This window comes from Microtus ochrogaster (assembly GCF_000317375.1).
Source record: "Microtus ochrogaster isolate Prairie Vole_2 chromosome 14 unlocalized genomic scaffold, MicOch1.0 chr14_random_3, whole genome shotgun sequence".
NCBI lineage: Eukaryota > Metazoa > Chordata > Mammalia > Rodentia > Cricetidae > Microtus > Microtus ochrogaster.
In genome coordinates this window covers 11,492,356-11,505,299 of record NW_004949098.1, presented here as the reverse complement: position 1 = coordinate 11,505,299, position 12,944 = coordinate 11,492,356, and the positions used below count along the sequence as shown (strand labels likewise).

Below are 12,944 nucleotides of genomic sequence, written 5' to 3'. Positions count from 1 at the left end.
CTCTCTCTCTCTCTCTCTCTCTCTCTCTCTCTCTCTCTCTCTCCCCCAAGCCTGTACACACCCCCTCTAATAATACACTCCTAAGGCTCCTAAGGGGGGAGGTGCCTGTGAAGCAGTGAGTTCCCCATCCCCAGAAGCATTCAAGAAGAGGAAGAAGAAGTGTGCTCTGGAAGAGGTGTCTGTAGTGTGCTCTGAGGACTAAGCCCTAAGGCTCCTAGTGCTGGTCTGTGATTACGTGACAGTCTTATGTGGAGGAAGCAGGTCTGTGGTTTCACTGGATGTGATGGCTCCCCCACTTCCCTGAGCCCGCTGGCTAGGCCACAAGGCAGACTGTTCTTCATCTCTGTCTTCCCCTCCTGCAGCCGGCCCAGTGCTGAGCCCCTGGCACAGATCTGGGATGCACGGAAGTGCAGGGACTGAATGCTTGAGGGATAGGGTGTCAGGAGTGTCCCTGCTGAGTGGGCTGGGAAAACTTCCGCAGGAGTTATGGTACTGGAACATCCCTCAGATAGCTGGGGCTGATGTGTGTGCGCCCACAGGAATGGAGGGCTGTGACACACGCACCTCGCACCTCACCGAGGAGGCGAAGGGCTGAAAGCAGGAGACAAGAGTGGAAAGCTGTTTGCCAGGGAAGCCCCTTCCTCAGGAAAGCCTGGATGCAGGCAGGATCAGGAGCTGATGCGGGGGGGGGGGGGGACTCAGGATCTAGGGCTTCTCTCACTGCTACCCAGCCATGTACCCCACTTCCTCACCCTTGGGAGTAGGAGTTGAACTTGGAGTCTCTGCATGCTAGGTGAGCACGGTACTACAGAACTACATTCCCGGTTCTCTTTTTACCTTTTATCTTGAGATTGGCCTCATTATGTCGCATAGGAAGACCTTGAACACACTCTGCAGCCCAGGCTTGTCTTAAACTGCTAATACACCTGCCTCAGTTTATCAACAAGTTGGGATTCTAGGCTTGTACCGGCCTGCCTAGCTTTGTCAGGAGGTTGTTGGGTTTTTTTTTGTTTGTTTGTTTTGTTTTGTTTCGAGACAGAGTTTCTCTGTGGCTTTGGAGCCTGTCCTGGAACTAGCTCTGTAGACCAGGCTGGTCTTGAACTCACAGAGATCCACCTGCCTCTGCCTCTGGAGTGCTGGGATTAAAGGCATGCGCCACCATCGTCCGGATGGTTTTGTTGTTTGTTTATCAAGACAGGATTTCTCTGTGTAACAGTGCTGGCTGTCCTGGAACTCACTCTGTGTCCAGGCTGGCCTCAAACTCACAGAGGCTCCTGCTTCTGTCTCTGCTGGGATTAAAGGCATGCGCCACCACACCTGGCTATCAGTTTTAAAAGCCTTCCTCTCCTTCGCGTTCCAGAGCCTGTTTTCGTACCTCATGTACTATGAGGATCACTTTGAACACTGATGGAAAACACTTCCAGCCTGAGGAGAGTGTCCCGGCCTGCTGATACACTCAGGGGCTGGGGATGTAGCTGCTGGTGGAGTTCCACCCAGCACGCATGCAGACATGGGTTCCATCTGCGTAAATCCAGCCTGCTCATCCAGCACTGTGGAGGTGAAGGCCGGAGGATCAGAAGTCCAAAGTCTCCCGTGGCTACCTAGTGAACGCAAGACTAGCTCAGGCTATAAGAGACCCTATCCCAAAAGAAGAAAAGAAAAAAGAAAAGGAAAAACCCTTATTCCCTGATACTTGATACCGTAAGGAAGGCTATGACAGGACCGCCACAATAAGTATAGGGACTGAGCACCAGGTCCTTGCAGTGTGGGAGAAAGACTAGTCTCAACACGTGTGAGCCAACGAGGCTTCCACAGCCCAGGAGCTAGGGAAGAGTCAGGGTGTGGAAAATTACTAAAAGAAAGCGCCTCAGGGGGGGGGGGGAGGTTCTGTCAAACTAACCTGGCAGGTTTCTTGTTGAAGATAGGCAGGATGAGCAGACATCTTGTTTGTGGGGGGGTGCAGGTCGAAGAACCAGATCTGCATAAAGGATGATGAGATATGGATTATGGGGATTTGCAGCCTAACGCATGTTTCAGGGATCTTTGGCAGCAACTGGATTTTGCGAGGAAGTATGGAGAAAGGTCTAGAAGGTTTAGATGGAGTGATGGAGTTTAGCCAGAGTCTTTGCACTTCTGTAAGGTGGTTGGTTTTTTTTTTTTTTTTTTACTTTTATCATTTATTTTTGTGTATGTACTTGTGCATGTTTCATAACATGCGTGCAGAGGTCAGAGGGAAACTCCAGGAGCTGGTTCTTTCCTCTGTCCTATGGGTCTTGGGGATGGAACTAAAGGCATTAGACTTGCCAGCCAGCACCTTGCCAGCGGACCATCAGTCCTGAGTAGGCGCTGTAATGAGCACTAACGAGGGCCGTGAAGGAGCAGATAGCCGAAACCCCTCATCAGAACCCCACATTAACTTGGAGTGGAGAGCACTTGACTCTGAGTCACGGCCCAGTTTCTCATTTTGGTAACACGGAACTAAAAGCACTGAGGTTACAGGTTCAGTCTCTCATTCCTGAGCTTGGGTTCGGGGCAGCCTCATCAGTTCCTACCTGACTCACAGGCTAGGCTGCCCATAGCAGGGGGTGCGCACACAGCCCATGGCGTTTGTGGGGGTCACGCTGAAACGCATGATCCTCTGTTTGAGAGGTTGATACCGAAAAGGAAAGTGGTAATTCCCCGCGGGCATTTCAAGTCTTTCACCCTAGCTCCGCCTTCTGCTCTGCTTCCTGTGCAGACTCAACAATCCCTGCTGACCCAGCCACCCTGACCACAGAGTGGCCTCTGTGCTCCTGCAGCTTCCTACTCTCCCCCTCCGTGTCCCTCAGGGCACCTCTCCCAGGAACTCACTGAATTAAGTGCTGGAGACACACAGTCTCTTTCTTCCTTTAAAAGCCTTACAATAAACAAGCAAACAAAAACGCCTTAGCTCTGAGCCATGGGCTCAGTGGTAAGGGAGCACTTGCTCCTGGGGCTAACCGTCTGAGTTTGACCCCCAGAACTCCCATGGTGGAAGGGAAAACCAGTCCTTTCTTCACATCTATTTACTTATTTAGTGTCTGTACATGTACACTCGAGCGCGTGTGTGCACGTACCATTGTCCGAACGCGGAGGTTGAGCGCGTGTGTGCACGTACCATTGTCCATACGAGGAGGTTGAGTGCGTGTGTGCACGTACCATTGTCCGTATGTGGAGGTTGAGCGCGTGTGTGCACGTACCATTGTCCGTACGGGGAGGTTGAGCGCGTGTGCGCACGTACCATGGTCTGTACATGGAGGTTGAGCGCGTGTGTGCATGTACCATTGTCCATACGCGGAGGTCAAAAAAGGAGCCAACTACCTTTGGGAACAGAGAAAAGGGAGGGTGAAGTTGTTTTGACTATATGTTTCTGAAATTAAAAACAATGACAACAACAGCTTGCCTTTTGCATTCTCCCTATACTACAATTCCTTTTGCCCAAGAAATATTTTCTCTACCGACTCACAAAACAAAGATGGCATTCATCATGCTGGAACCGGAAGATGCTGGGCACATACAAGGGATAGCTGATGCCCAGAATGAGTGCAGCTTTTGGGAGAGTGTTGGCTAGGAGGGAGAAAATCCCATGAAAGGTTTGTTTTTAGTAGATTTAGAGAATAAAAATTCTTCTCTTTCTCTCTTCCTCTCTCTGGCTGGCCTGGAACCCACTGTGTAGACCAGGCTGGCCTTGAATTTTTGGACCTCTACCAGCCTCTGCTTCTGAGTGCTGGGATTACAGGCTTCCAGGCTGCTCCACCTTGCCGAGTTCTCGCTCTTTTTTCAAGGTTCTATAGATCCCAAGCTGCCCTCAAAATCTTTGAGGGTGATCTTGAACTCTTGTCTCCACCTCCCAAATGCTGAGATTATAGGCATGAGCCATCAGGTCCAGTTTCTGCAGTGCTGGGCTTGAACCCAGGACTTCATGCGTGCTAGGCAAGTTCTCTACCAATTAAGCTGCATCCTCACTTCTTTATCTGTTGTTTAATAGTTAAGATTTTTTTTAGATATTAGATTAAAAAATAACATTTTTGTTGGTATGGGTGTGTCTGCATGTATGTATGTATGGCATAAATGTGGAGGTTGAGGGCAGCCTCAGGGAGTCTGTGTTCTTCTTTCACCTTTACTAGTCAGTTCAGCAGACGTGTGCAGCAAGCACCTTTACCCGCCGAGCTGTGACATGGGCACCTTTACCCGCCAAGCTGTGTCACGGGCACCTTTACCCGCCGAGCTGTGTCACGGGCACCTTTATCCACTGAGTTGTATCATGCATGGGCACTTTTACCTATCAAGCTGTGTCAAGTGTACCCTTACCCACCGAGCTGTGTCACAGACACCTTGTCTATTTTCCTTCCTTTCTTCCTTTTTCTTTTTCGATGGGGTGTTTTATAGCCCAGGTTGGCTCAGAATTCACTAGGTGCCAAGAATGGCCTTGAACTTCTGATTCTCTTGCTTCTGTTTCTGGAATGTCAGTTCCACAGGTGTACACGGTCATACCAGGCATTTTCTGTTGTTTTAAGACAGAGTTTTATGTAGCCCAGGCTAACCTGGAACCTGAATGTGCTTGAGCATCTGGACTTTCTGCCTTCCCCTTCCCATTGCTGGGGTTATGGTCACACATGCTGTAATAATTGGCCTTTTCCTCTCCCCCCCTCCTCTTGCACATGTTTGTGCATGTCTGCATGTGTAGACACGTGTATAGGTCTAATAGCATGTGTGTGTGTATGCACGTGGAGGCCCAAAGTTGATGTCAGGACTCTTCATCGTATTCAATCTCTTAACCAAACCAGAGCTTGCCGACGGGGCTAGTTTTGTTCTTCAGTTTGCTTTGGGGATCTCCTGTCTCTGTCCTCTGAAGCTGGAATTACAAGTGGGCAGTTCACCCAACACGTATGTGGATTCTGAGGATTCAAACTCTGGTCCTCACACGTGCCATGCAAGTGTGTTAGCTGTTGAGCATCACCTCAGCCCAGGTCATCCTCAGCTCCTGACAGCTGTGAGGACCACCCAGGTTACATAAGACACTGCCTCAAAAAAACCTAAGGGAGACTACTTGGCCACCTGGAAGGCTCCCCGAGACCAACGAGGGAGGTCTGTTAGGCCCCTTGTGGTAACCATGGTTTCTCTCCTCAGGTCTGGAGCAGCATGTACACACCCATCCCGCAGAGGTAGGCAGTGCGCCCCATGTCTCTGTTCTCACTATACTCAGACTTCCGTCTCCAGGCCTGCCCAAGCATCTCTGCTTGAGCCCGCTAGCAACCATCTCTTCCTACAGTGGATCCCCATTCCCAGCCTCTGTCCAAGACCCAGGCCTACACATATGGCGGGTGGAGAAGCTGAAGCCCGTGCCCCTAGCGCGAGAGAACCATGGCATCTTCTTCTCTGGGGACTCCTACCTAGTGCTTCACAATGGCCCCGAAGAGGTCTCCCATCTGCACCTGTGGATAGGTAAAGGCGTTGGAATTCGGCAGAGGCAGGGATGCGGGTTGTAGGGGGTCTCGGGGACCTTGCCTGTCACCTGTCACCTTCATCCTAGGCCAGCAGTCATCCCGGGACGAGCAGGGGGCCTGTGCTGTGCTGGCCGTACACCTCAACACCCTCCTTGGGGAGCGGCCTGTGCAGCACCGTGAGGTTCAAGGAAACGAGTCAGACCTCTTCATGAGCTACTTCCCGCGTGGCCTCAAGTACCAGGTGAGACCCACCTCCAGGCCCTCGCCACCTCCAGGCCCTCGCTCCCGGGACTTTTCTCCGAGTCAGCTCCTCTTTCTGGCTGTCTTATCCTTTGGAAGGCCTGGGCACCCTTGGGGATTGGTTTCTACTGCGATGCAGTGTAGAAGGCTCTGGGTGCCTGTGAGGCCGCTCAGGCCGGTTTTCTGGGTTTCAGGAAGGTGGTGTGGAGTCCGCATTTCACAAGACAAACTCGGGGGCCACCCCAGCAGCCATCAAGAAGCTCTACCAAGTTAAGGGGAAGAAAAACATCCGTGCCACAGAGAGGGCGCTGAGCTGGGACAGCTTTAACACCGGGGACTGCTTCATCCTGGACCTGGGCCAGGTGGGTAGGTGGCCGAGACTGAGCATGTGCGGGCACTGGGGAGACCGCGGGGAGCAGTGAGAACCCGTGTTGTGGTGAACATCCGGGAGAAGACATCCTCAGCCAGCCAGCCAGCCCTTAGACCCATAGGGATTATTTCCCGTGCCACGCAGACACCACCATCCACAGATGTCCAGTCTCATAGATTTAGCGATCTCAAACCTGTATACATATCTCATGTGCTTCTTCCCGTTCAGTTCCAGGCCTGTCCAACCCGCGGCCATTGGCTGCATGCAGCCCAAAGTTTATAAATGGGGCTCAACAGAAAGCTTCAAACTTTCTTAAAACATGTTTTTTGGATTTTTTTTTTTTTGTAATTTGATTACGTTTTTAAAAAATTTGTCTGTGTTATGTGTGGGTAGGCATATACTCATGAATGCAGATACCAGCAGAGGCCAGGAGGGGGCGCAGGAGTTGGAGTTATAGGCAGTTGTCAGCTCCCCATCGTGGGTGCTCAGAAAGCAGTTCCCCGGCAAGACCAGTGGATACTCTTTTTTTTTTTTTTTAAGATTTATTTATTTATTATGTGTACAGTATTCTCAGTGTTCTGTCTGCATGTATACCTGCGACCAGAAGAGGGCACCAGATATCATTACAGATGGCTGTGAGCCACTATGTGGTTGCTGGGAATTGAACTCAGGACCTTTGGAAGAGCAGGCAGTGCTCTTAACCGCTGAGCCATCTCTCCAGCCCGGCAGTGAATACTCTTGACCACTGAGACAACTCTCTCTCCAGTGAGGAGGCACTCTTACAGGCATTGTCCTTCCCTTTCTCAGAGGCCTCTGGAGAATGTCCCTGACTTCTTGGCTTTTGTTTGTTTTTGAACTAGCGTCTCAGTGTAGCCCAGGTTGTCCTGGAACTCACTATGTAGACCTGGTCTCAAATACACAGACATCTGCCTGCTTCAGCCTCTGCCCCGTGAGTACTGGGATCAAAGGCATGCACTGCCATTACTACACCCCACACTGGCACGGCCTTCTTGCTTGCACCTCCTGTGAGGACAGCTTTTCAGTAGGGGCAGGACAAAGGCTACTGGCTGTGATGGGCCTGTCTGGCTTCTCTGCAGAGCATCTTCGCCTGGTGTGGTGCAAAGTCCAACATCCTGGAACGTAACAAAGCAAGGGACCTGGCCCTGGCCATCAGGGACAGCGAGCGGCAGGGCAAGGCCCAGGTGGAAATTATCACCGATGGAGAAGAGCCAGCTGAGATGATTCAGGTTGGGAACACTGGGGTGGGCAGATGGGAGCTGAGACAATGCTAAGCTGGGGTGATGAAGGCTGCTGAGAGAGGGTGACTGGGGCCATCCGGAGCCCTGCATGGGTCGTGCATGGGGCACTGTTGTGTGACGGTGACAAGCATTCCTCTGAGTGGGTACAGCCTTGGGCAGCCTGGATCCATCACTTTGCCCTCCACATTAGTGCAGGACACAGGTGGCCCTGGATGTGGTGACTTGAAGAATTTGGGTGTAGAAGCCCCAGTAATCTTGTCTGGTTCTGCAGGTTCTGGGCGCCAAGCCTGCTCTGAAGGAGGGCAACCCTGAGGAAGACCTCACAGCTGATAAGACCAACGCCCAGGCTGCAGCCCTGTATAAGGTGGGCACGTCAGGCCTGCTGGGGACCAACCAGTCATCTGCCGTTGGCAGAGGCTTGGAGCTGAAGGGGGGAGGAGGGTGTGGGAAGGCTGGGCCAGGTACCAGGTAGGTTTGTAGGGGTCGGAGGAGGGATGGGTGGGAGTAGGCAGATGGCAGCCCTCTGAGGAGATACACACTTCCAGCTCGTTGGTGGAGGTTGGAAGCTAAGGCAGAGTTTGCCTTCACTTGAACCCTGTGCAGTTACTTGTAATGTGGAAGTCACCTCTTTCCCTAAGGGAGTAGTAGCCTCTGAACTGCAGTTGACAGACAAGAGAGGGGCTGTCTGGAGCTTGTCTTTGGGAGGTTTTTTCCTGCCTGTTGCTCAGAACTGTTGGGAAAAGCAACTGGGGAGGGCCTGGGTAACCCATTCCTTCATTCAAGGTGAGTGCGGGTGTGTGTGTGTTTGTGTGTGCACACGTGCGTGCTGGTCACACTGGGGACTGTACTTCCTCCCCAGGTCTCTGACGCCACTGGACAGATGAATCTCACCAAGGTGGCTGACTCCAGCCCCTTTGCCTCTGAACTGCTGATTCCTGATGACTGCTTTGTTCTGGACAACGGACTCTGTGGCAAAATCTACATCTGGAAGGGTATGTGTGACTCCTCTGTACGAGCCTGAGGGCCCTGCAGCAGGCTCAGCCACCTCTGCCTGAGGGTCCTGCAGCTTCCTTGAACCCAGCAAACTCAGCCATTTTAAAACCTCAGTGGGCCTCAAAACTCCAAGGACCTGTTGAATACATTTCTGGGTCAGTCCCAGAGATTCAGATTCACCAGGTCTAGGCTGGAGCCTGAGCATGTGTGTGTGTGTGTGTGTGTGTGTGTGTGTGTGTGTGTGTTTAACACATTTCCAGGGTATGTCTGTGGGGCTCCAGGGGAGACAGTGTTCCCAGGGTTTGGGGGGACTCCAGGGGAGACAGTGTTCCCAGGGTATGTCTGCAGGGGTGGGGGTGGGGGGTTGGAGGGGCTCCAGGGGAGACAGTGTTCCCAGGGTTTGGGGGGGAGCCCAGGGGAGACAGTGTTCTCAGGGTATGCCTGGGGGGGGGGGGCTCCAGGGGAAACAGTGTTCCCAGAGTATGTCTGCGGGGCTCCAGGGGAGATTTTGAGAACTCTCTCTGCAGTTTCCAGGCCTTGGGGCTCTGAGGTCCCTGACTTTGAGGTTTTGAGTTAACTGTAACTGAGGTAAATTTTAGTTGGGCTTGGTAGCACTTTACACAGTGTGTGGTAAACTTGGAGGCTGTGCTTTTCCAAGAGATTGTATTTACTGGAGAGAGAGAGAAAGGCTGCTGTGTGCCTGAGCCTGGCTGCTTGCTTTGACCATGGAAAATGTAAAGACAGCATGATCCCTCCTTCCCTCCCTACCTCCTTTCTCCTTCCTTCCTTCCTTCCTTCCTTCCTTCCTTCCTTCCTTCCTTCCTTCTCTTTCTTTTCTTCTTTCTTTTGTTATGCCCAAGTTTCTGGTCCTCAAATGAATTCACAGAGCTGGATTTCTGATGTAAATTACATGAGGGTTTTTATTTATTTTTTTTATTTTTTTGAATTTTTTGAGACAGGGTTTCTCCGTAGCTTTTGGTTCCTGTCCTGGAACTAGCTCTTGTAGACCAGGCTGGCCTTGAACTCACAGAGATCCGCCTGCCTCCTGAGTGCTGGGATTAAAAGTGTGCGCCATCACCGCCCGGCTACATGAGGGTCAAGTTTGGACCAATACCTTTCCAGCACCCAGCATGGTGGGTGCAGAAAGTGTGGTAGGGAGCTGGTGTGTGTGTGTGTGTGTGTGTGTGTGTGTGTGTGTGTGTGTGTGTGTAGAAACTTTAAAGGGGAAATGCCACAATCAGGGGAGTTCATGTCCTGTCGTCTTGGGATTGGGTAAGGGGGTCATAGGATAAGATAGTTTCTGAAACCATTGGTCAGGTTTTGGGCACAAAAACCTAACAAAGAGCCATTAGTTACTGACAAGGTATCTTCAAGGACAGGACGCCTCCTAGGAGCTTCTGGACCTCGTTAAATTTTATGGCCTCTCTCCCTAGCTCCTTAATCGGCTATTTTCAGGATGTCCCTTCAAATTTTGCTATCCCAGCGCATCTCTGGAGCTGAGATTTGGCCCCCACTCATTATATGGCTTAAGATAAAGCCCCCTTTTTAAAACAGAGTTTGTGGGCCTGGAGAGACAGCTCAGTGGTTAAGAGCACTGATTGCTCTTCCAGAGGACCTGGTGGGTTCAATTTCCAGTACCCACATGGCAGCTCACAACTGTCTGTAATTCCAGTTCCAAGGGACCTGACACCCATGGCAAGACACAAATGCACATAAAGTAAAAATAAACAAAAACAAAACAGAGTTTGCAAAGTCAGGTCCTCAACACTTTCTGTGTGTGTACAAGCCTGTGGGGGGTGCCCAAGGAGGCCAGAGGAGGCCATCAGATCCCTTTAGCTGCTGTTAAAAGCAGTTTTGAGCTCCCGACGTGGGTGCTGGGAACTGAACTCTAGTCCTTTGCAAAAGCAGCAAGTGCTCTTAACCACCAAGTCATCTCTCCAGCCCTTTCCCTTCCTTTTTGAGACAAGGTCTCTTGTAGCCCAGGCTGGCCTCTGACTTGTTATGCAGCCAAAGAACCCCTGATTCTCTTGCCTCCATCTCCTGAGTGCTGGGATTTTCTCTGGTGCTGCGGCTGGAACCCAGGGCATATGCTGGGCAAATATTCTACCGACTGAGCTACGTCCCTTGCCCTGGGGTGGCCTCTTCCTTCCTGCAGAGGCGCTAAACCCCATGAAGCCAGTGCTAAGATTCCAGAGGACCATGTGAGTGTCTGTGGTCCCCAAGAAAGGAATCCTTACAGAAAAGGGCCCAGTAGGACAGGAAGCTGGGGAGCAGAGGGTCAAGTGCCCACAGATGCCACAGCAGTGAGTCACTTACAGGGGAAGAACTTTGTGGTTCACAAGATTTTGACAGTGGTCAGAGAGTCAGCCACTGCCTGGCTGTTTCCTTGTCAAATGCCTTCAGCTTGAATCACACTTTGCACCCCAATGATGATTGCCACACCTCACCTTCTGCTCCTTTTGACATCTCGTTCCTATGTTCTAGGGCGAAAAGCTAACGAGAAGGAGCGGCAGGCAGCCCTCCAAGTGGCCGATGGCTTCATCTCTCGGATGAGATACTCCCCAAACACTCAGGTGAGGACAAACCCATGTCTCCACCTCCTCCTCCTGGTACCCTCCTGTGGCTCCCTACCCCAGCCTGAACAAGACCTGGACACTTCAGGAGTTGGGAGCAGACTTGCCTGCCTCAGACCAGTTAGGTGGAAAGGCCTTTCAGTCCTTCAGCCTTTTAAAAAAACAAAACAAAAAACAAAACCCAAAACATATTTTCAGAGAGAGTACTGGGAGGTGGAAGGGTAGGGCGGTCACTGGGGCTGGGTCTCCCCAGCCAGTAGTGTCCCTTTTCTCTTAGTCCCAGCACGGAGGCTACACGTTATTCTCATCCCGCCTCTCTCCGTAAGGGTCACATGCAGACCAGGCTGGCCTCAAACTCTCTAAGTAGCCAAGGATGACCTTGAACTTCTCATCTTCTGGCCTCTAGTGTGGGTCCCACCTGGCTTATGTGGTGCTGGGAACTGAACCCAGGGCTTGGTGTGTGGCAGGCAGGCGCTCTACCAATGGAGCTACATCCTCAGCCCCCTTGAACCCCTTCGAGACAGTTCCCTCTGTTGCCCAGAGTAGTTTAGAATATGCATCCCCAGCTAGCCTGAACTCACAACAATTCTCCTGCCTCAGCCTCTCAAGTGCCGAGATCACAGGTCACCATTCCCTGGTCAGAAATTCTGGTACAGCTGACGTTTGATTGGTGGGATCTGCCAAACTGGGTACCCCAATCCATGAAGCAGTGTTCTCTCAGCCTGTGTCCTATGAGCTTGAGTCTCATTTTTGTCTTCTCGGGACTGGCTTACACTGCTTGTGGCCTCTCGCCTGGTCTTACAGGGCTCCCGTTTTCTTGAATGAAAGAATTTAGCCAAGAAACAGACGGTTTGAGCAGTTTATTTAGCAAATCACACTAAGGAGCATTCCAAAGAGATCATTGTACCACACTGGGTTCTGCAATTTTATGACTATTTGGGAGGTGGGTGGTATATTCATGAGGCAAATGGTCCTTTTTCCTCCTAAATCACGATGGACCAGATATCCCTTTAGAGTGGTTCCCCCCATAGCCACTATCAACCCCACAAAAGGGTGTATGTGGGGGGGGCATAGAAAACCACAGCGCGAGGGGCATTAGTGATTGTGCACCACTTGAAGATGTGGGCCTTCTGGTTGATGGCACGCATGGGAAAATGCCCTCGTCCGTCTCTGATGTAGCAAGACAGCCTCACTGTAGGGCCATGACAAGAAGATTTAACCACAAAGGAACATTCTCTTGGGAGACACAGCTGGCAAGGTATTGCTGTGCGTTCCCTTGGTCATGGCAGCCCTTGTCCCCCTCCTCAGAAGCATAGGTGGGCAGCCTGTGAGCCAAGCCTTTCTCCCACTGCAGGTGGAGATTCTACCCCAGGGCCGAGAGAGTCCCATCTTCAAGCAATTCTTCAAGGACTGGAAGTGAGGGTGGGAGTCCCCAGCCCGCTCTGCAGGCCACCATCTGCCTGGCCCCTCCCCCGCTGCCGAGTCAGCACCGAGGTGCCCGGATGCTCAATAAAGGATGCACCTTCAGTTCCCAGTTCCCAGCTCTCTCCTGTGTGCTCGCCCTGGGCTGATTTTTCTGGCTATTCACTTGGGCTCGTCCCCATTCTGGGGTCCGAGTAGAACATCGGTGATAGATAATTCCGCCGCTTCAAATCCCGCCGCTTCCAGGAGCCCAGCTCTGGCTCTGCGTGGCCAGGACTCAGTGGAGCCGCTGTCCAATCCCCACCGTGCCCAGAACCTGATGGGGAGGTGGCACAGTGCCAGGCCTCTGCTTTCGGGCCAGGGTTTAGTTCAAGTCTCACATTCCCGCCTGGGAGAAGGCTGTGGCTGTGGCTGGGGACAGATTTCTATTCAAGCCAGTATTTCCTCAGATGCCCCAATAAGCACCCATGAGGCAGTTTTAAATGATTACACGAACCCAGCAACGGAATGTGCCAGAGTCCTTGAGCGGGCCAACTGTCCTTACTCCACTGGGTTTTGTGTTTGGTTCATCAGCTCAGGGCTGGTGTGTGTGTGTGTGTGTGTGTGTGTGTGTGTGTGTGTG

General features: G+C 51.9%; 1 protein-coding gene across 3 annotated transcripts in view; it reads left to right on the top strand.

Moving 5' to 3' along the window:
- Capg (capping actin protein, gelsolin like) overlaps positions 1-12,936 on the top strand; it is a 19,956-nt gene extending 7,020 nt beyond the window's left edge. For all 3 annotated transcript variants that reach the window (XM_013352838.2, XM_005364730.3, XM_005364729.3), the window contains exons 2-10: positions 5,149-5,183; positions 5,291-5,463; positions 5,552-5,706; positions 5,900-6,067; positions 7,173-7,322; positions 7,606-7,698; positions 8,194-8,326; positions 10,812-10,900; positions 12,255-12,936. In XM_013352838.2, coding sequence (XP_013208292.1) covers positions 5,161-5,183; positions 5,291-5,463; positions 5,552-5,706; positions 5,900-6,067; positions 7,173-7,322; positions 7,606-7,698; positions 8,194-8,326; positions 10,812-10,900; positions 12,255-12,320 — 1,050 coding nt within the window. In that variant the 5' untranslated portion in view covers positions 5,149-5,160 and the 3' untranslated portion in view covers positions 12,321-12,936. The remainder of the gene's footprint in view (positions 1-5,148; positions 5,184-5,290; positions 5,464-5,551; positions 5,707-5,899; positions 6,068-7,172; positions 7,323-7,605; positions 7,699-8,193; positions 8,327-10,811; positions 10,901-12,254) is intronic.
- Positions 12,937-12,944: the final 8 nt, after the last annotated feature.